This window comes from Ammospiza caudacuta, chromosome 2 (genome assembly GCF_027887145.1).
Source record: "Ammospiza caudacuta isolate bAmmCau1 chromosome 2, bAmmCau1.pri, whole genome shotgun sequence".
Classification (NCBI taxonomy): domain Eukaryota; kingdom Metazoa; phylum Chordata; class Aves; order Passeriformes; family Passerellidae; genus Ammospiza; species Ammospiza caudacuta.
In genome coordinates this window covers 27,901,118-27,924,293 of record NC_080594.1, presented here as the reverse complement: position 1 = coordinate 27,924,293, position 23,176 = coordinate 27,901,118, and the positions used below count along the sequence as shown (strand labels likewise).

At 46.4% G+C, this 23,176-nt stretch overlaps 1 protein-coding gene across 2 annotated transcripts in view; it reads left to right on the top strand.

Annotated features, from left to right (window-relative positions):
- Positions 1 to 23,176, top strand: part of LSAMP (limbic system associated membrane protein) — a 303,962-nt gene that overhangs the window by 118,947 nt on the left and 161,839 nt on the right. For both annotated transcript variants that reach the window (XM_058824905.1, XM_058824904.1), the window contains exon 2: positions 22,566 to 22,798. In XM_058824905.1, coding sequence (XP_058680888.1) covers positions 22,566 to 22,798 — 233 coding nt within the window. The remainder of the gene's footprint in view (positions 1 to 22,565; positions 22,799 to 23,176) is intronic.

Here is a 23,176-nt window from a genome sequence, read left to right as displayed (position 1 = left end):
CTAGAAAGAAACTGTTTTTGCAGAGGTAAAATGTGAAAGGCAAGGGAGAAGACTGTCCTTCGCAGCACTTAGTTGATGTTTTCATTGATCTCAGTGATTTTGTGTCAGCACAGTGGTAGGAATTGGCCTCCACTCTAAAGCCTTGTCTGGGCAAGCAGACATCTCTCAGTGGGTTTCATTACTATTGTTATTATTATAGGGCCTGCAGCATGTTAAGAGCCTGCCAGGACACAGCACTCCCTTTCTCAAGGCTTCAGCCATGTCAGGGAAGACATCAGGGAGCAGGTGGGTGCGTGGGCAGTAGCAGCACATCTCAGAGGTGTGAGTGCTGAGGGCTTGTCAGCATCTTGTCAGCAAGGGCTGGGGGCTTGGCTCCTCGTTAAGTGTGCCCCCTACATGGCATGTGCAGGATAGGTGAGCCTCAAGCAGGGCAGCAGGAAAGCTTGAGGAGAAAGATGACAGCAAATGCAAGGCTGAAAGGCAATATAAATTAAAGCAAACAAACGAGAAAAACAATCCTTAAAAGCACTGGATTTGGCTTAGAGGTTATCACTGCCTTGGTGTGCAAGGAGGGCATTGGAGGACGGTGTGGAAAGGGAACAGAAAGGATTTGCAGCTGCACAGCAGAGAGTGGGCTTTTATTAGGGTTCATCAAGCACCTTTTAATGAACGGCCAAACAGCCAGGAGTCAAATGAAACAGTAGGCAAGGTGTAAATGAGAAGGGAGCAGAGGGGAATGAGAGGAATGGCCAGGGCACTGTGACTGTGCAATGCCAGGAGAAGTATGAGGGGAGCCACAGGTGGGTAATGCAATTAAGGAGCTGAGCCAAAGCCAACAAGCTGAATCTCTGGCTTGTGCCAAGCTGTTTGCACAGCCCCCATCCCAGGTGCTGAGCATCCCCCTGGGATTTTTAATTCACCAAGGCAGAGGGGCCCCATCTGTGGGCTGGAACAGGATCATGAGGTTCCTCTGCCTCAGTAGGTCTGTCCTTGCCAGGGGATGCTGTGCAGGGATTGCTGAACTTTCCCTGGAAAGGGGGAAGCCTCCTGGATATGGAATTTGACTTCGAAGGGTTCACATGTACTGGACTTGAGACAAAGTATTCTAAGAGTGGGGTGTGGAAGTTGCATCCCTGTGAGGAGGGGCTGTAGCTCCAAATGGCTGACACTCCGGCACCTCAGAGCAGCATTGTATGCTCATCTGTGTGTGGGTTTTTGCTGACGAGTGTGATACATGCATACAGAGAGTATTTTGCTATTGTTATTATTACCCAAAGTTATGGATCAGTTTGAGAAACTCAAATGCAGTAAATCACTGGGACTGAGGTAGCATTAGTCTCAAGGCTCTGAAGTAAATAATGCATGAAATATACTGACAGCAGTGTCTGACGGATCCTTATAAACAGCATCTCTCTAATGAATGCAGAGCTGCTAATATTGCAGGGTCGGATTTGGGGGAAATATGCTGAAATCTTTCTGTGCTCAGGCAAGATGATGCAGATGGGCAAACACCGCCCCTTCCTTAGCCCTGAGAATCAAGCAAGTGATTTTAATGACAGCTGAGAGGGTCAGGAACAGGGTGGCAGCTCCATATCCAGCTGTGATGTGGACTTCATGGGCAAGTTGTTCTCCCTTCTCCTTCCCTCTTGCAAGGTGAAGGTGCTGAAAGGCTGTCTGCAGCCTGTGGAGTGCTCTGAGATCCTCAGAGAGGGAGTGCTCCAGGCATGCTAAGTACTATTATTATTTTTTTAATAATCGAAAGACATCCAGGGAATTACAGATCTATGAGCTTTCTTTCAGTTCCAGCCAAACTGATTGTGAAGCTAATTAAAGACCGACTAGTACAATGTTCAGCTAAGTATAACATGACAGGGTCAATCCAGTATGGCTTCTGGAAAAGAAAATTGTGCCTTTTTGAGCTGCAAGTGGGTTTTGTTGTTTTGGGGTTTTTTTAAAGTTTAATAAAATAAGATAAAGGTGATCCCCAGCAAACATAATGTACTTTGATTTTCATAAAGCCTTTGATAAGGCCTTTCACACAAAATTATGAAGGGAAATAAATAGCCATGGGCAAAGGGGCAAGGTCTTGTCACAGTTTAAAACCCAGTGGATTGTTAATTAACAAAGAATAGTTTTTCTTTTGCATGGAAACAAGTTAATAGTAGGAGTCAGTACATACTGGGGAGGTGTTTAGTCTGCCCTGTGTGCCATGGCTGGCATGTTGGTGCTTTGATACCGACTCCTTGTTTGGCTGTTGAGAAATGCAGCAGAGTTGCCAAAAGCCATAGGAGATGTTAAGAGCCGGCCCACCCCATTGCATCCTCTGCTGGCTTGCTGCCTGAGCTGTGGAGATCCAAAGGGACCCACTCCCAGGGCTTGGCCTGGCTGCTCTGGGGTGTCCTGCCAGGAGCTGGGTCCTCCCCCAGTGCCCCTCACCATCCTTCCAGCCAAAAGCAAGCATGGGCTGCCACATCCGTGAGTCAGCAGGGTTTAAAGGTGCCACAGGGACACAGCAGCAGGAGGACAGATGAACTATAACTTGGATGAGTGTATGGTAATGCAGACTGCAAAAATAGTCTCCACTTCAGCTGCACAGTGATGAGTGCTGAATTCCCAGGCTCCTTGGAGGGAAGAGATTGGGAGTCACGGTGAGTAACTCGATAAAAGCTTCTTCAGTGGGTTGCGTCAATTCCAAAAACATGGAAGATGCTTGGTTGCCTTTAGGGACAGGGAAACAATAGGCAATATGTTATAAAAAATGACATTATCTCGAACACTGGCTACACCCTCATTTATGAAAGTGTGTAGAATTACCAGAGGGCCATGAAGCATGGTTAGTAATCTTGTGAGATTTACCTACAAGGAGACAGTCAGTTGGACTGAACAGGGTTTTCTTTTTTAGTGCAGCAAGCTTGCAAAAATGCCATTTCTCCATTTCTCCCTACCAGAATCTCTCCCATCTTCTTTCTTGCCATTGTGCCCTCTACTGTCCCTGAGCTCAGGCTGGCTTCACTCAATCCCAGCCTGCTCCAATGGGAGATGGCAAGCACCGGCCATCCACAGCCTCCCTGAAGAAGCACACTAAAGGCTTATAATTGAGTTATTTACAGTAATGAAGAGTGTGGTGAAAAGTGATCAGTCCCTCCTTCTTCTGTCCTCCTGTAATACTAGAACAAGAGGTCACTCAGAGATGCTAATGGTAGCTTAATTTAGATCACATGAAAGGAGACACTTTTTCACACAGCAGGTATTCAGTCTGTGAAATCCACACTGCCTCCTGAGGTCAGAGCGTCAAACACTGCAGAAGGACTTGTCAAGTTCCTGGGTAATTTTTGGAACAACAATAACTGTTACTGAGCATGTAGTAGCATCCCAGGGACCCCCATCAGGAAGGACCCACTCTGCATAGCACAAGGCCTGCCCAAAGCAGGAACCAGCCTGACCTGGGTTGCTTTGGTCTCCATAGACAAATAAAGGTTTGTTTGGTCAGATGCTGGGGGGAGTGATGGTGAAAGAGCTGCACCCAAGCTCAAGCACCCAAGTGTGACACCTTTTGTTTTCCTGAACCAGTTCTGTAGCCCCAAAGACAAGGTACTTGGTTCCCTTCCCTTGGTGTAATGAGAATTGTTTTTCAGCTATAAATCAGCACTGTTCACTCTGATTTTAAATGGGTGAGGGAAGGACAGAAAGCCTGCAGCTCCTTTTTTTTGGAGGAATCTTCCTATGATCTGGGTGAAGTTTGGGTGAATTGCCTCAGGATAGAGCTTCGCCTGCACTTCTGACCCTTCTCCTGGATGTCTTCAACACAATGTCTTTGGTCTTTTGGTTTTGCCACTCTTACAGTCAGTTCTTGGCATGCTTCTGTCTTCCCATGCATTGCCTGTGGCATTGTAATAGACTTAGCAAATCTGACTGGACATGGGTATTGGTGAATTTTGCCTGTGGGCAGCATAGGCTTGTGGATTATGATAATGTTGAAGAGCCTTAAACTTGTGAAGGTGTTTAAATTTACCAGCAAAAACAAAGTGTAACAGAACAAGGAAAAATAATTTCAAATCCATCCCTGTCTCTGTATTCATGTTTATCTGACCTGCAGTTCTAGGAAAGCCTTTAGCCCCAGTAGGTTTGGGACCGACTCTGTTGTTACTCTTTTTTCCTCCTGTCCATAAATTCAGTCCCTCCATTCCAATTTTGACAAGTGGTGTCCAGACTCAGTGTAGACATCTTTGCAGGGGATTGGGACAGAACACCAGCACTCCTTGCATTGTCTTTTGACTCTGTATTGCAAAATGGCTGTAAGCAATAGGCTTTTAAGTGTGTTTTCTTGTAGCTAGCTGCAGAGTCAACGCAGTATGTGTACAGTAAAATTGATCATAATCCACTTCAGGGATGGTGTTCAGAAACTCTCACAGGCATCTCTCATTCCAGCATCATGGCAACAGCTCTCCAACTATCCTACCTGCTTTTCTCCTTGCTTTGTTACTGCCTCAGTAACTGGCAGTGTTTAAATATGTCAACCTGGGTTTTTTTCCAATCTTCTTGTTTCCTGTGTTCCTCTAACAAGCAGCTTGCAACAGAACAAACAAGCAAGGCAGGAGCGCTCCAGGCAAAAGGGGTGTTTTGTGTTTGATTTGAATACATACATATTTTTCTTGCTTAAAACTTGTGATACTCATCAAACACATGCAGGAAGGCTGTGAATAAGACCTCTTTCTTCCTTGCTGACACGCACACCGTCTAATACAAGCACCTTCTCATTTTCACTCGATGTCTGATTCTGTGCGAAGCGCGCTCTCTCTCATATCCTCGCACACACGTTTGATAGTCTCACCCTCACTCCTGCTCTGCCGCGTACACAAAACCACCTTCTCATCTCAGCACAGCCTGGCACATGCGCACTCCCACAGGCGACAAAAGCACACATGCACGGCCACCCACACGCTTGCAAAGGCTTTATTATCGCAGGGAAAATTGCTCTCAAGTATATGAGAATGGATGTAACTATGGCAGAGATGGGGAGAGAGGGGAGTGAGGCTGGGAAATTGTGCAGTCCCTTCACTCTTCAGAGACACAAAGCACTGCTCAGGTGGAGGGGAGAACATGTCCCCAGAGTCCTCATTCCATCTGCCATGCACAGACAAGCACCAAGCGTCACTTACTCACCGCCTCTCATGCACAGACTCTGACTGCTCTCCCTGAAAGTTTCTCAGTTGCCCTTTCTCGTGCATCCTTCCCTCTCTTTTTTGACTGTCTGTCAGGTCCTGATCACATCACTGTCACAGTTGCTATGATATCAGCATTTTCTGACAGGTGTATATGCTTCTGTCACTCCCAGTGAAGCTCTTTAGCACCCAGCCTGCTGCTGGATCTGAACCAGGGCGGCACTACTGGAAAGCACGGTCAGCAGTATCTCATACTGCTGCATGCAGAAGATACAATCTTGGTAGAAAACGGCATGTTTTCCACGTTCAAATAAGGCCTTAAAACAAGTGTTTTCTCTTTATGAAGAGTGATGTTCATCTCTATTCAGAAAAAGGAGGAACACTCTGGGCATTGTGAATTCCCAAAGATCTTCTCCCTTGTCCTCTGTGAAGCAGGCTCTGCTTTTGTCCTCCTGGAGTGAGCTACTGCCTGGAGGACACTAATTTAAAAAAATTACTTAAATTTTCTAGAACCCCCAAGCTTCCAGTGCAGCCTGAGGCACTGAGTGCTTCACTCCCAGCTGCGTGGTGGGGTTGGCCTCTCCTGACAAGGGAGTAACAAAAACCTATCATGGATGTGCAAGTGAGAGTAAGCTCTTTGTTCGGGAAACAGCCACACACCTCTGTGAGAATCTCAGCTCGTGCACAATTTGGAAGAAATTTCAGGTTTTCCAATTACTGTAGCAGTGGCTGGTAACCTTCCAGCAAAGAGGCGCTGCAGCACAGTGTTCCCATGGCTCCTGCTGGGCTCAGCCAGTGTTTGTGTTTGAACTGGCACCAGGAAAGCTAGGAAGCGAAGAGATTATTAATAGGGAGAGCAAGGAAGAGGAAAGGTGTTTAAACAGTTCCCACTTTGCATGTCTAATGCGGGAGCTACCCTTCTGTAGTTCCCCAAACAAGCACCCAAATCCAATGTCAGACTTCTCAGAAGCATAACTCATTAAGCTTTAGCACACTGTAAGATAAGGACCTTGCTTGCTTAAGGCTATCAACCACTGATATTGACTCTTCAGGACGTTTTTAAGGCTATTTATATCACAATAAAGGCATTTTATTAACATCATCAATCAAGAGAGACCACATTTTGGCCTGGAAATGATTCTGCTTGAGTTTCTAGAAAGGAGAAGGGTGAGTAATTGTTGGATGCATTATCTTCGATCTCATTTGAAATCTCCTAATTGAAACCACATATGAGTGTCGTTTAATGCCTACAAAATAGATGGTAGGGCTGTTGCTAATGTACCTATGGTAAGTCCAACTTTCCAGTAACCAGAGGTACAGTCTGGTTTTTCAGAGAATAACACGGCTATGGCAGGAGCTGTCCCTGTCCACATCTGGGTGAGAAGCTGGTTCCTGGCACATGCTTCAAACTGAAGCTTATGCCCCACGCTGGGCTGAGCTCGTGCTACTTGGCATCCACGGCTCAGCTCAGCTGGCAGCATCTGCTCTCGGGTGCCTGCCGATCTCCCTGGCAGCACCAGGGGTCTTGACAGGGCAAATCTGCTCCTGCGGTGGGGCTGGGATCTGTGTACGGGTGGCTGACACCTGGGAACTGAGTCGTGGTCAAGGGGCGTGGTAAAGCTTCCTGGTTTCTGGCAAGTGAATGGCTGGAGTTGCTGTTAAAGTGGAGAAGGGATGTTTACAGCTTTACTCCAGGGTTTTGCCAGCGTCTGTGCTGCTATCAGCTTAGGGAAAGGGAGCAGCCTTGGAGGAGCGGTGGTTACTCAGGTAAAGAGAGTGTAACTTTGTACTGCCTATGGGGGCCTCTGAGAATGAGTAATGGCAGGGCTTGAAAGCTGTTACAGATATTTGATAATTAATTGGCTGGGAAATCAGTTTATTTTAACAACTCTAGTTAAATAAAGAAGAGAGCTAAAAGGGCTGCACTTTCCTGCGGTGCTACAGTACTTTGAGGGACAGAGAAAGCCCATTACATGTCTACTTTTATGCCAACAGGGACTTCCTTGTGAAGACTCTTGTGAAAGGTAGTTGAAATCTTTATCTCCCCTGAATCCCAGCAGCTTCAGTTTAAGACAGAAAAGCCTGAAGGGTGGTTTATTACCAAGGATCCATCAGGCAGAGGGGGACAGGGGAGTGGAGCTGCTGCTGTAACCTCATGCTTCACCTCTGGCCAGATACTTTGTGCAGAGTGGTTCCAGTTGTGGTTTATCACTGTTTTATACTGCTCTAGTGGGAGCAATGCATGTAGCTCGGTTAACCTCACTTGTCTTTCTGAGTACTGGCTGATCTCACACACACACACAAGGTTGGGAAAACACTGGTTATAGTCTAGCATAAGCAAGTAATTTTGGGCTTTCTCCCTGCTTCTCTTTGGCTGTTGAGGACCAACCCTCTTTTCTCAAACTAAGGAAGAAACAGTAAGTGTGAAATCAGAGAGGAGTTGGTGTCAGGTCCATTTTTGTTAGGGCTCTCTTATTTTCCAGGTTATTGGAATATTCATTGTATCATTGCTGTTCAGTGGGCAGAACTATTTCTTTGAGGAAAAACAATGTGTACCCTGGTCCTGGCAAAGAAAGAATACTTGACTGGGATGTCAGACAAATGTTTTTGATTTGACTTTTATATCTTTCTTTAGGAAGATATTCTCTGTGTGACTGTGCATATTAGAGACCTCAACAGCAATGCTGAAAGAGACTTGGATCTATTCTTTACTGCAGATTGTGCTTTGGATGTGAACTTAGGTCTCAAGCCAGTGTATCTTGTCCTGAGCGATGTACAGCAAGTGTGCATATATGAAAAGTATTCCAAATGCAGTCCTATTTGTCAGAGTCTGCAAAGAGCCTGCAACACCATCTGTTTTAGTGAGTGGATAAGAGATTAAACTGCAGGAATCATTGGTTCTGTACAATACATGAGAGCAGGCCAGACCATCACAGCACATCTTGGCTTTTTGAACCTGATAATAACTTTAATATCCTTTCATTTAGGGTTTAGTGTCAAAATTAACTACCATTTTACTCTTGTCTCAAAAATCCCAAACTGTTGTTCCTGCCCCAGTGCCGTTGCTTGCCCTACTGCAGATTCAAATTCAGTGCAGACACACACCCCACATCCCCCAGTGAAAGCTTAAAAAGAATTAAAGAATAAAAAATAAGCCCTTCAGTGTGGTGGAGGTACTGCAGGACCTCTCTTCTGCTGCCCTGTAGCACTTAGAATTGAGCCTCTTCGTGACAGGATTTGAGCCTAGGTTTCCCCCCACCAAGGCTTTGAGGTCCTGTGTCAATGTCACGCTGTGCATAGACCTTGGAATGCACAGATACACACCAGGTGGGCATGATGTCATCCCCTCTGCATGGCTGATGAGAGCCTACCTTTAGCCAAGTGTAAACTCAGGGCAGCCTGCAAATCCTTATCTTTAAAACATTCCCTGGATGTGAAGCCTCCTGCCAGCTGGAGCTACTTTTAGCTGAGCAGACTGAAGTGCTGTATTTAATGAATTCATTTGGAGTCTGGTAGAAGGAAGCAGGACTGATCCTCATTTAGTGTAAATCTAGGCTTCCCCATTTACTGCAATGGTGCCTTGTAGGCCCTTGATTTATGCCAGCTGAAGCCACAGTTTGGCATCTCTCCATACAGTACAGTACAGAATTCTGGAAATTATTTAGAGCAAGTGACCTGTCAAAAAAACAGAAATAGGAACCCAGCCTCAGACCAGCCAAAGCCCAAGTGCACAGCCTTAGACCCTTCTGTGTAAGAAACTCTCAGTAAGACAGCTGTACAGAAGGGAGCTCCATGGGGAAATGGTTTATCTGTACTGCGGATAAGCTGTGCATGGGGGAGAGGTTTCCTTTCACAGCGGGCTCTTGGGAGATGAGGCAGGGATGTCAGTGGATCCAGATAAGATATCCCTGGGTAAATGCTTCCAGTAGGATTAAGCAACATTGTCTTCACTAAGAAATGAAAAGGGTTTATGTTCTGTGTTCCAGCCAATTTGTGCAGCTTATTTTGCCAGTGCCAGAAGACTGCAGGTGAGGAGGTGCAGAAGCCATCAGAGCAGTCCCTGTAGTTATGCCTGTCCTTCAGTCAGCAGCCAGGCTGGAGTTCAGGCTCCAGAGCACAGACCCAAATGACCCAAGCCAGTTGCCTTCAAACTATGGGGAGGAGCTTGTGCTTCAGCTCTCTCTCTGCTGTGGTTGCATATCCCTGGGCAGATCCCAATTATACAGAAAAGCAGTAACGCTAAGATACTGGAGGTGACATCTGGGTTTGTGAAGACTGTTTTGCAGTCATCACTACTGCTTTCTTGCTATCCTCATGCAACTGGTACACACCAAACTAAGTTTTGTTTGAGACAGGTCAGGTCTGTTATGTTTTGGTTTTGAAAATAAAATAGTTTCATTGTATGACTTTGCACAACCTATTTCTTTCCTTCCCCACTGGCTCCCTGTGTGTATAAAACATGCATCACAACACTTCTCCTCTACAAAGGTAAGAATTTTAGTTTCACAGTGCTTACTTCCTCTGATAAAAACACTGCATGCTGTTCAGCACACGCTGAATTGCCTTGCAAAACAAAGCCCTGCAAGGATCTCAGAGGAAAAAGAGTGCCAGATATTAGTATGATTAGAAGAATGGCAAGAAGATCTTGCTGTGGGAATTATTCCTCCCCTTTCTCAAGGAGTTAGTTGTACCTTCTTCCCATTCTGTTTCTGACCATGAGGTTTTAAACAAGCTTCTGGCTTTCATGTCAACAGCAGAAACTCCATCAGAGTATCATGAAAATTTCTTTTTTTCCACTCTTCCTCCTTCCCTCTATTTATTTATTCATAAACATGTCCTCCTCTGCAAGGCATATTGGGCATGTGGGAATAAAGGTAAGCTGAGATCAAAGCTCTTGGGAGTTCTCCCTCACAGCATCTCCTCTACCTTCCCTGTAACTCTTTCAAATGCCTTCTTTCACAAGAACTGATGACGGACAAAAGTGAGGCATTAGGGAAAGGCAAAATTTAGCAAAGCTCTAAACAAAGGAAAGAAAGTGCAGTTGAGCATTGCCTTACTGTAACAGGTTTGCTGTGGTTTCCACATAAAGGAGTTCCTCGGCACAGGATAAATACAGCATGGGAATTTGAAGTTTGCAGCCTTTTATCCAATGATTGTAACACTCATGGGATGGATTTTCAAAAGTATCTCATCTCACTTTAGGCAGAAAGAAAACTGGATATATTGGTAAAAAAGCTTACTGTGCCAAATGCTGCTTTGAAGATTTGGTCCTTGTGTGTTAGTTTGGCAGCTGGTAGGCCCAAAAGTATTTTGACAAATCTGGTTTGGATTTTAATGCTAAGCATTTAAAAAAGTCAAATCTCATGTGTGACTTTTAAGTGCTGGACAACTGTACTCACAGCATATTTGGGAATACAACCATATGCCAATGTCTTTTGGAAATAATGAGACTGTTAGTGTTTGTATCAGTAGTTTTTAACCTCTTCATGCATGTTTTCTAGAAGATCCAGTTTTGGAAACAAATCCAAACCTCTGCCAGGTAACTCTAGTGGGATATATAGAGGACTAAGGTATTGGCAAGAAATATTTAACTATGTGTGAAGTGAAAAAGCCTAAAACTATTACTTCATCTGAAAGAAATATGTAAGAGGATCTGTCTTCTCCTGACATATTGCTGAACTCTGAGGTAGGCGGTAAAAGTAGTAAGACCAGGTCACTGTAGTTTGTTCTCCCTGCAGCCCCTGTGAGGCTGATCCTTTGGTCCACAGCCCTTTTTTTTTTCCCAAACATCTGAAAGAATAGGCACTTCTTTGCTTTCCTTGGGAGACTTTTTACAAGACTAGCACTTGTAGATGACAAGAAGTTTTTCTTCAAGTTTGAACAGACTACTTTCTCTTTTTTTTTCTGACCTGTTACTCCTTCGTAGACCCCTGTGCATCTTGCTAAATAATTCCTCTCTTCCCTTGGTACTTTCAGCTTTCAAAGAGGTATAGCTTGTCAACATGTCGCTTTTAAGTCCTCTCTTAGTCAAGTTATACATATTTAATGTTTTTAAGCTTCCCTTAGATGCTGATCCCTTTCCAGCCCTTGATGAATTTTGTTGTTGCTCGCCTCTGAACTCCCTCCAATTCCCCTATATCTATCTGAAAACAAGGTGCCTAATATTGACTGCTCCAGTCCAGGTGCATTTGGTATTTGGTGGCTGTTGTTTTTGGATGGAATTAAAAAAAGAAGCAGCAGAGTCTCTCAAAGGGAATCTGCTTCGTGGTCTTCTCTCTGAGAGCATTATTTCACGATGGTATTTCGGGACTGGCTTTAGATATGGAAATGAGAGCATGTGTCTAGCTCAGAAGCTGTTCTCTGCTTTCAAGTGGGAGAGAGATGGAAAAGGGGAAGAGGGGTTAAGCTCCTCAAAGGCTTTGTCTACATTAGGCTTTTTTCTTCACATTTCCCAGTGTTGCTTGCACGGGTGTAGCTCAATCCACAGTGGCACTAATGACAGCTCTGGCACAGGCAGGGAATCGAACATGTTCCGCTACACATCGCCTCCACAATCTCTGCAAGCCCCAACTCCACCAGCGGTGCCACGGCAGCGGGAGCTGGAGAAGGAAAAGGTCAGCTGTAAATAATAACTAGAGTGTTTGCACATCAAGAAGGTGTCCTTCATTGAAATGCAGTAGCTGGAAGTGAGCAGGCAGGATGCACCCAGTTTCTCATTCATCTTGAAATACCACCCTTCACAGTCTGCTGCTGGCTACCTGAGGGCAGCACTTGGAAGTGGGGAAGATAGTTTAGTTGGGACACCTCTGATACTCTCATAACCTCAGAAAAGAAGAAAAAGTTAAGATTTATTTTCCCTGCTCTTGCTCCCATTCCCTCTCCGATCTGCCTCCAAAGGATTTCAAGACTGATTTCTCTCTGGTGTGGATTCTCCTGTCCCACCTGCCCAGGACAAGCACTAATGCGTAATATTCCCTTTCCCTTGCTGAAGAAGAGGCAGTATGAGATGAGATGAACATTAGGATCCAGACAATGGAAAGTGCATTACTATGTGTCAGGTAGCATGCTCCTCAGGTACTGGAAGAAGCTCTTTCATATAGTAAAAAACACAGGAGACACCTGCCAGTTTCACACAACATTTAAATCTGACATTCTTTCACAGACTTGTACCAGTTAATGGTTAACTGATTAAATTCTCAGCCAGAAAGTATCACCAAGATGAAGATGTTAATGAGTTTAAAAAAAGAAAAAGGGGGCAGGGAGTTGAGAAATGCCTGGGGATAAGAAAGCCAGCGTACAAACTTACAAGGTGGATTGCAAGCTGTCACTCAGAGTGGAAGCTAATTTACACAGAGGCTAAATTTAGGTTACATATTAGGAAGAAATTCTTTACTTTGAGGGTAGCAAGACACTGGAACAGGTTACCTATAGAAGCAGTGCATGCCCCATCCCTGACTGGCAGTGTTCAAAACCAGGCTGATGTGGCTTTTACAACCTTATCTGGTAACAGCTGTCCCTGCTCATGGCAGGAGCATGGAACTAGATGATCTTTAACATCCCTTCCAACCCAAGCCATTCTGTCATTAGCTTGGTGATAAATTTATAGGTTTTTATGGCTAGAAAAGATTATGAAATTATGTAGACGGTGGTTTACACTGTCATTTTAGGAAGTGTTTTACCTTTCTTTGAAATGTTTGTCACTAGGCATGGGAGAGTTGGTCACTGAACTGTATGGCTCAATACCTTGGCTGCTGTGCAGCTGTGTGACTGTGTGGCTCAGACCTTGATACTGTTTCCATTTCCTTCCCCAAATGTTCAGGTGGGGACATCTGAGCATTTAGCTCTTCTTGCCTCCTTGGAGACACGTAGCCATTACAGATCTACTTTGGTCACTTACCCCAACAGCTGTTGAGGCTGGTGGCCAGCATTAGCCCCTGACAAGCTGATGGCTCTGACCTGATTGTCTGTTTCGCTGTATTTTCTCATGTCAGAAACATTCCTAGAGGTGGTGTACGGTTTCTTGCCACCTGGCATTCAGCTCTTCCTGACCCACTGGAGGCTGCTGCCCGTCCTGTGGGCACAGCCCTTGTTTCTGAGAGCCCCGAGAGCTGGCGCTGTCACGTTGCTGTGTGGGAGGGCACCTGAGGTGCCTTGCTTTTGGAACTAGGCCATGGTGCCATGGCAGCAATCATGTGGGCTGTTTTGCAGGCTTACATGTGTCTTGGTGTGTGCAACTGTGAAAGGGAGAGTCGGGGAGGGAACCTCCCTCTTGCCTTTCTGCCATACAAAATACATGAGGTGATGCTCCAAAGCTCCAGGTTTAATTTTTTGGATCTTAATTTTTGTAGTCCCCTTCCCTGAGCAAACCACTGAAATCCACAAGCTAGAAGGTGTTATTTACAGTGCCACATCTCTCTTCAGCTGTGAGATGCTGATTTTCAAATCTTCCCCCTTGTTTTGTGACAGCCTGTGGTGATACCTCCTGCATTTTTAGCCTGTGACTGGGGTGGGAGGAAGCGACCCTGGACCACACAAAATGCTTTAAAGCTCCCTCTAGCATCACTCTCCTATTCCCTCTTGTGTTTTCACTGTCCCTTTTGTGCACCCACTCTCTCCTGACCTGCCCTTATGCTCCTTCTTTCTTTGTGCCCATGCATTGCTAATCTGTGGCATAGTCTCATTCCCCAGTAGCTGTGCCGGCTGCCTTACTGTTTCTTGCCAGCTTTTGCCTCTCCCCATTTTTTCTCTTCCCTCTGCTTGCCAGCCCATGATGTAGCATTGCCTTTCTCCATCTGCCTGATTGTCTCTCTGCTTTTTATCTGGGTGCTGGAGCTCCAGGTGCTGTCATTCTCTGCGACAGCACAGAACGTTTCAGTTTCCCTCTGTGGCTGGATAATTACCAGATACAGAGTCACGTGGACTTCCCAGCGAAACCCTCCCTCCCCTCCTGTCAGAGAAGGAGATCACATCTCTGAAACTCATTTTCTCCTTTTTGTGGCATTTTCATTATTATTAATTTTTACTAGAAGAAATTCAAGGGAAAAAAAATGGATTAGCTTTTCTGGAGTTACTTAGTGGTGACCACATAGAAGTTACCTACAAGGCACTGGGGGTTCAGGTAGAAGAAATAGGTGATTTCTACAGGTAAAGCTTGTGAAGGAAACTAAAGGGACTTATAGTCTGTATGGGTGCCTTATTAGTGCTCCTATTCTCATTTTTGTTGTATCTCCAAAACAGAAAAAAGTCATAATGGTGCAGAGGCTTGCCAGCAGTTTAGTTTCCAGTTTACTTACAAATTTGGCATAACAGCCAATACCCAGTTCACATAAGGGACTAATTATCATTGTCTTTTGATGAACTTCTGTTCCTAAGTGACTCCAGATATTTTTAAATATCAGCCTGTGTCTTAGTGATCACAAAAGCACAGGATCCTTAGTGCAAGTGCAGAGCAACAAAAAGGCAAATCACTGGGCAATGTTCCCCATTGCCATTCTTCATCAGCTCTGCTATTCCCTGCCATTTTGATAGTGCAGGAGCCCTGGGATGCTACAGGAAGCTATGGGCAGCAGAGCAAGGCATACATTCCTAGTGGCTATTTCACTAAGGCCAAGTGATCAATAGCTGATGAGCATTGCCTAATGATTCTGGATCAAGAGCAGAGCCAGGTTTCTGGCTGGACCGAAAAGGAAGAGTGGCAAGTCCTCAGCTAACCCAAAAGGGGAAGAGAGAGCTCAGGGTCTGTTTCCTCAGCAGCCTGAACCTCCTGACTGATTTTTCATAGCATTTGGCATTTCTGCAAGCGTCAGCCAGAGAGCAGTTCATCCCCCTGAGCACACGTAGGGAGCAAGTCTCCTCTGGCAGGAGGCCTGGGACTGGAGTCAGTCATTCCAGAAACATGTCTTAGAATGGGCAAAGACCTGTCCAAGAATTTCCTGACTCTGACCATGCTGTAAAGAAATGGAGGGCATTTCCTGGGTATGGTTGATTACAAGAAGAGATGGTACTGTAGTGGTAGGTCTCACTCTGAGATTTTTCTGTATTTTGAAATCTTAAACTGTGCTGAGATATGGCTGGGATGGAGTTAAGCTCATAGCAGCTCATATTGATATTTTTAAGAAGGTTCCTCTGCTGGAGTGGATGTGGACTGAAGTTGTTTATGCAGGTATACTGATCCCCAACAGATGGGAAGAGCAATAAATCATGCCAGTATAAGTTCTCTTACTCTGATACAGTTACATCCACCCTTTGAGAGTACTGGCATAAAAATCGCTGTATTTTGGGCTTGATTTCTGTTGTGAGTTTGTTTTTTTTTCCCTACACAAACAGGAACCTCTAGTCTTAAACAGTTGTTTTAACAGAAATAAAACCCATATGAGACCAGCTGTGTGTCTGCTAGTGTGAGCAAGGGCAGCTAGCTGTCTTTTTAGGCCAGTGTATTTTTTGTAAATTCCCTTGGGTTTCATTTTCCATGTGTACCACATGGACCGAGAGACAAGGATGTTTACAGCACATGAGCAGTTCTGCACTGATGCTCATATTTTCTGGTTGCAATTCTTTTTTTATTTCATTAGGAAGAGTTGATGGGAGAGACAGTCAGACAGAAATGTTTCTGTACAAGGCACTGGGGACTCCTCTTCTAGAAAACTGGGTACAAATGCTGGTCATGAAAGAGGAATTCAGGCTGGAGCAGGTGCTGAGAGGAGCTACTGGGATGTTTAGGGCAATGGAGGGTCTATCATACAAGAAGAAACCAGGAGAGTTTGGCTTGTTGAATCCAGCAAAATGAAGGCTGAGAGGGAATATGATTGCTCTCTCTGAACACAGTGAAAGATAAACACCCAGGAGAGGGAAGAGCTCTTTAAGCTAAAAGATGGTGTTGGCATGAGAGGAAATGGATATAAGCCAGGTATGAATAAATCTACGCTTAGAGATAGAAAAAAAAAAAGGTTTTAATCAGCAGAACAGAAAGACTTTGAGCAGTCTGACCTGCAAAGCAGGGGGAGGATATTCCCCCATCAAACACACTAAAGTAGGAATGAGGTACATCTCTGAAAAAGATGATAAAGTACAGCTGGCTGTGCCAGCAGAGGTTGGGGCCTCATGACCTGGTAAGCCCATCCTAGCCTCACACTCCTAAAGTGGCAATTTACTAAAGAGGATGAACAGAAGTGCAGGCATCCTATCAACCATGCGCCCTCCCAATAGGTGGATGGCCAAAAATTGTCACCTGAGTGCTGAAATACCCAGGGAGCTGCAGACAGGTGTGACGACCAAGGTCACAGCATAATGCAGCTGAGAGAAGGCATGGACTGAACAGATGCAGCAATTTCCCCCTCCTGCCAGTTTTCCAGCACAGGACTGGGTTTAAGCAGTAGTTTTCTAAATCCCTCTGAGGGCCTGTGTTGTCACGCTGGCAGTGGTTACTCAGGAGCTATTTATGCCACATTTTGGAAATCCATCCTACTGTGGCACAGTTTTCACTCTCAAACAGTGACCCTGCTGTGTATCATGGCACATAAGGAGAGGAGCAGCAGCTGTACTAAGCTGGGGAAAGAGAGCAGCAGTGGCAGTAGGGAGGAGAATTTTGAACAACAACTGATGCCCATGTGCATTCAAATTCAGCAAACTGAGACTTTTGGTGCTTGGCTGAAAGGAGGTTTCAGGTGCTCAGTTGATATGATCACCCATGAAAGTGCCATCCACTTAAGGGGCCTTGCCTTCGCAGAGGGGAGATACATTCAGCTGTGGGTGTCTTCTGCAGCATCTCCTGCTGAGGGGGCCTGATCCAGAACAGTGGGAACCACCCAGGGCCAACAGTTCCCATATTGCTCCTCCAGATTCTGTGCTCCTCTGTGCTCTGCCACTGTACTCCTCTGGTGGAGACTGCAGTGGCAGCACTGCATTGCTCTTGAGATGCTGGCAGAATCCAGCACTGCAGTGCCATTGTGGAGCCTGGATGGACTCTTCCCTGAAAAGCCTGCCTGGGAGGTCAGGGCTAGCATGGCTGTGGTCTGTCCCTAGCCCTTGCTGCCCATACCCTTGCCAGGGCATAGAGGAGAAGCTGGACCCTCACTGCTGCCCTGGCTGACCATGGGTGTGTCCGAGTCCTTGCTTGCCCGGCAGGGAAGAACTGAAGAGCTTGAGGAGACAAGATGAAACAGCATGAGCATGATTTGCTCTTGAACTTTCTTCCCCAGGCTGGGAGCAAGGCTGTGTTTAACCACTGCATTAGCTTTCCAGGATCATATTTTGCAACACAACAGAGAATATGTCTTGCATGTTTGGAGCTGGCAGCCAGGAACTGACATTGTTTTGAGCCGAATGAGCCGTGTTTGATCCCTCCCTCTTTTCCCTCTTGCCATTTTGCTGCTGGGGGTAGAGGGCAGTGGGGGAAGTTGTTAGCTGGATCTTGTAGGAGTGTGTGTGAAGTGAGAAGATTACAGCAGGCTCATCACAGAGCTGAGGCGAAGGCAGGAGATCTGATGCAGGGTGGGTTGTGGCATCCTCTGGCAAAAGGGCAGCATGTCCCTCAGTGAGTGCAGTGAGGTGGGGTTTGGGTGCTTAATTGTGTGTGCAGCAGGCTGCTGAGTTTTGGCCTGATGCACAGAGATTGTCTTACAGAAGAGACGATCAAAGGGTTAATGGAGAAAAGATGATTAAAGAGGAGTGTGGGAATTGCAGCACAGAGCTGTCACCCCAACATGCTTTGGAGAAAAAGGGCAGAAAATGCAGTCCATAAACTCACTATTTATTTATTTTTCCCCAAAATGAGGTAAGAGCTGTGGCTTGCTGGCAAAGCAGTGCAGCATATTTCATTAATCCTAGCAGCTTGCTTCTTCTCACTAGTGGGGTTCTGGCAGAAAATTGTGGGTTTGGTCTGCTATAAAAAAAAAGTTTAAAAAAAAATTGGAATTACAACAGCAATTAAAAAACCCCAAATAATTATCCCAGTTTCAGTGCAACCCAATACATCATTGATAATGTTGTAAAATCTCTATGTTAAAGCCATCATTTAAACAGCAGCTTCACCAGGCCCTGAAGGGCTTCTTTCTTGCCTTTTCATCACTCCAGGCTGTAAATATCATGCATCCCTTCCCGAAGGGATGAAATACCCCCGTCCATCTCTGCAGCCTCGGCCGTAGCTGCTGTGCTGCTTTCTCTGGGGCAGAATGGGAAGGCCCTTGCTGAGATCCCGGCTCTGCCGCACCCCCCTCAGCCCGTGCGGCCCAGCCCGGCATCGGCTGCCGGCGGCCCGGGGGAGCCGTGCTGGGCCTTCCCAGGCAAACGCCGCCTCTCAGCAGTGTGTTCGCCGGGCGAGACAGAGGGCGGAAAGCTTAGGGCCGAGAGCTGCTGGAGTGACAGGCACAACATAAACTGCGATGAGTGTTACAGCAACACGCTGGGAAATCGATGCCGCCGCCGCAGGAGGAGCGGGAGTCTCGGTGTTCCAAGCGCTGGGCCCGAGTGAGGCAGAACGGGCGCTGAAACCTCCGGGCTCGCGCCGCCGGGAGAGGACATGTGGGTGCCCAAGCCTCACGCTCCTTTTCTTCACTCTGTCTCTCACCCATCAATAGGAACAAGCCCAAATACTTTGAAGAAGGGGAGAAAAAAAGTGCATCTCTTGTCAGATGGGAATGTTCCTCGGAGCTTACAGGGGCAGGTTTGCAGGAGCGCTGCTTTGGCCCAGCGCTGCGTGTTAGACCAGCAGGTGATGGAGGAGGGAGGACAAGCAGCAGGACTTGCTCCTGCCCTCCCCCAGCCTGCATGCTGCCAGGTGTCCCAGCGCATCATGAAATCCAGGGACCAGGAATGATGGTGGGCAGCCCTCTATCCCATCCAAGGCAGTGGTTCCTGCTCAAAGTTCAAAATCATTCTCCTGCAGAACAGCATTGCCCCATCCCCTCCCTCCTGTAGCACAGCTCAGCCACATTGTCTGCATTTGCATGTGGGGAGGAGTGCAAGGATGACCTGGGTTTCTTTCTCCACATCCAACTGTTTCTAAAGAACTTCAGGTGCCAAACTTGGCTGTGTTTGTTTACAAGAAGGCAAGGAGGACTAATGGGGCATGACAGCAAGATCTTTCTTGTGTCCTTCCATGTCTCTGGTTTGAAATGGTGCAAGATCAACAGTTCCCAGGTTCTTACAGTGATCATGCAAGTCATGCCTATCACCATTCACTGGTCCTCTCGTTAGCCACATCAGAGATGTTAAGAAATCAAACCTGCAACCATAAGGAAAAGAATAATGCATGGATCACAAACTGTTTATTAGCTTTCACTGAGGCTGATGGTAATGGTTTCAATAAGTCTAATGAAAAGCGTTTGACTGTCTCTGTGAACTTGATTATTGATTATTAGTGAACGATAAGAGTCCATTGATATCTGGCTGATGCCATGCTCCTATTGCTTTGCAGTTAAAATGTCAGTTAACATGCCATTTAATATTCTATTAGTATTGAATTAGCACTTATTACACTGTGAAAATCATCACCATAAATCCTTATTAAAGCGTGATCCATTCAGCTGGGTGGCATCTCTGGCAGACTAAGAGGGGGGTGTCTGTGTGTGCAGACAGACATACTGAGATGCATCATCCACATGAATGCATGTTCAGAGCATGCCAGGACTTGGAATTTCCACATTTGTACATTGATTTTCCCTGACAGCTTGAGAGGAACAGGTATGGTGAATAAAGGGCTCAAATTATTTCACTCACTCCTCACATTTTCCTCTTTTCTTTGTCCTATATCCTTTCCTTATTTTGGTAGCACCTGCTAACTTGTTTCAGGGCCAGTTGCAAGGTTGCCTGACTGTAGCTATTGACCACTGTCCTAGGGCTGACCTGGATGCATGTAAGACAGGTTGTGACACATTTTCTCTTCCAGGGAGAGGAGGGAGGGTTTCTGGTTGAAGCCTAGCCACAGGAGCAAAAGCACAAGGCTTTGTGCTGACCACACCACTGAACTGTCACTTACAAGACACCACACAGGGGCATATTTGCTACCCCAGAGAATTATAATGATCAGGCACAGGGCAGAGCTGCTGAGTGGTGATGGGAAAGCAGCCTGGTGGAGATGGTGGGGTGCCATGGATCTGCTGGAGTCCAGCAGCACTGATAGCTGTTCAGGGGGACTAAGAAACTTCAGCTCCCACTGACTTCAGTTTCCACTGTTAATCTGCTTAGCTTTTCACTACCAAAATACCTGACCCCTGATTCTTGATGCTGCTACAACTGCTGCATTTGCAGGAGGGCTCTTGACCCTAAGGCAGCCAGCTCTGGAGGCAGTCTGGGTGTTCCTACAGGGCCACTGCCCTCAGCCCTGGAGCACACTGTGCTCCGTGGATCATGGCTTTCACCTCCCATCACTGGTGATTACTGCCTGGAGTGGCCAATGGAACTGGAGCAATGCCTCATCGTAGTGGTGCTGGTTTCTACCTGTGAGTGACTGCTCACAGGTTCCCCTGCATCCTTCTTTTTGACAGAGTAGCTTTTTGAAAACAACTCAGATCACACCTGAGAGTTCACCTTGGGGGCAAGTGCCTGCCTGTCCAGGAGGGTGGGCTCTGGCCTGAGGGCCAAATTCTCACTCCCCTTCCTTGTCTGGACACTGCCAGTAAAAGACAGGAATCTATTGGGCTGCTCTCTAAAGCAAGTGTTTGTCAGATCAGACAGAGCTGCTTACAGCTTGGCCAGCAGCATGGCATGGCTCCCATGGATGCCCACGCAGCTTGGCTTTCCTCCTGCCCACAAGTAACCCCAGAACAGCTTGGACAGCATCCATGGGCTTGCCAAAAGGGAGTGGGTGTGAGGTGCCGGCCATAATGGTGGGGTCACATCACAAGGGAAGACAGCTGCAGCAGCCTTGAATGAAATGCATTCAAATAGAGGAACTTGAAAAATGTCTGACCCATGCTAAAAGGCTGTATGAAAGCCTACTGTCAAATATTTGTCTTATCTTGAAGCAATAATCATTATCATCTTTCTTTCTTCCTTCAAATACAACACATGCATAAATAGTGAAGAGGGCACAATCCTGTGCAACGTGATCTAGGAAGACCCTGCTCAAGCAGGGAGGTTTGACCATACAACCTCACTGTGGTCCCTTCCAACTTCACCTATTCTGTGATTCTGTAATAGCAGTGGCAAGAGGTACTGGGTTATTTGGATGCTGGGACACTGTGGACAGAGCTCTGAGAGGTGAAGGAGCAACAGCTCTGGAGCCTGAGCTTCCCTGTTTATCTGCAGAGCTAATGTGATGTGAGCTGCAGCAGGGCAAACCTGCTCTCAGCCTGTCTGAGCCCAGCCCAGCTGCTGGAGTGAAAGAGGAGTTATGTCTGCCTGTCTTCTTCAGCCCTGGTCCTCTTGAATGAGACACAGCTGAGAGTGAGCAAGACGTGTCTCCTCAGTGGCAGCTCCTCGTCTTTTCTGTGCAAGTCTCCTTCTGGTGGTGGAAAGTGGTACAGAGCAGGTGTCTTTGCCAAAAATGTATTTGTCTTCACGGCACTTACTCTGCTCTCTGTCAAGAAACAAAATACTTGTCAAGTTACAGTTGCAATGGGGTTGGTTTGTCCTCTGACTTGGGAAGGTGACACTCAGGGCCCTGGCAGTTTCTGGTCCTCCTGCTACTCCTCTGCTTGCCACCCCTAGCTGTCATTCCTCCTCTCCTGTCCATCTGAGATGTTCACAGAACATTCTGTGTGTGTCACAGGGATGACAGTGACACTCCCACAGCCTCTCATTTTCAGCCTGAAATCTGCACTTGCCTGCACAAACAAGCAGATGTGCATCATCAAGTGTGTGTGTTTGTGTTAGGAGGGTGATGTTTGAACAATGAAATAATTCCACAATTTTTTTTTTGTCAGAAGGAGGTAGATGGGAGATACTCTATAGTTTCCTGCACTAGTGCTGCTGAAACTGAGGGATGGAGGAGCTGTGCCCTGAGCTGACAAAGCTGGAGCCCTGAACCTTTGCCCTCCAGGCTGGAAGGGGTCTAGGGGTTTATCTATTGTATAGTCAACTTTTTGAAGGTGAAGGAGAAGCATGGGAAGAGCTACTTCCAACCTTTCTCACTGGCAAGGTTGGAAGGCATTTGGTGATCAAGATCTCTTGTGGCTTCCAAATTAATTTTTGGTATGTAGGCCACAGGCAAAAGGAAGAGAGAACAAGAGACATGTCTGCCCCAAATCCCATGGGGTCTATGAACCAAAGATTCCTGAAACTCTTCAACAGAGTTAAATTGTTAAGTACTTGTCCATGGGACAATAATGATGAGAAGATTCTATGGTTTACTGCAAGGCAGGAGGGTGGTATGAAGTTTCTCAGCAAAGCAGTAAAGAAGAGGAACAAAAGGGAGGTGATGGAGAGGGTTGCTAATCTCCCCCTTACCTGTCTCATCCTCTGCAGGTGTTATGTAGAAGACAGAAGCTCCAAGGTGGCCTGGTTAAATCGTTCTGGCATCATTTTTGCTGGAGAGGACAAGTGGTCCCTGGACCCTCGAGTAGAGCTGGAGAAGAGAAACCCCCTGGAATACAGCCTGCGGATCCAGAAAGTGGATGTCTATGATGAGGGGTCCTACACGTGTTCAGTGCAGACACAGCATCATCCCAAGACTTCCCAGGTTTACTTGATTGTGCAAGGTAAGCAATGTGCCTGATAGGAGAGCAAAAAGCAATAGACACAGTGAGAGGAAGGAGCTGTATTTTTCCAAGAGAAACTCAAGAGTCAGTAGCCTGTGCGTCCTTTATGTTTACTCAGGAGCCAGCTAGACTTTTCCCTTCCACTGTGGCATAGCATGGTTTTACTCTGCTGTCAGTTTGTCCTTTTAAAAGTGGTGACACAGCAGGGGACACCAGTGATGCCAAGCCATATTCTAATAATGATGCAAACCTGGCTCCTGGCTCTGGTTGTTTGGCACTGATGGGAAAGCATTTGTTTATAATGACACTTTTCAGAGCATTGTGCCTTATCTCTTTACAGAGAGCCGTCTGGTTTCTTCGCTTCCTCCTTCCTCAGGT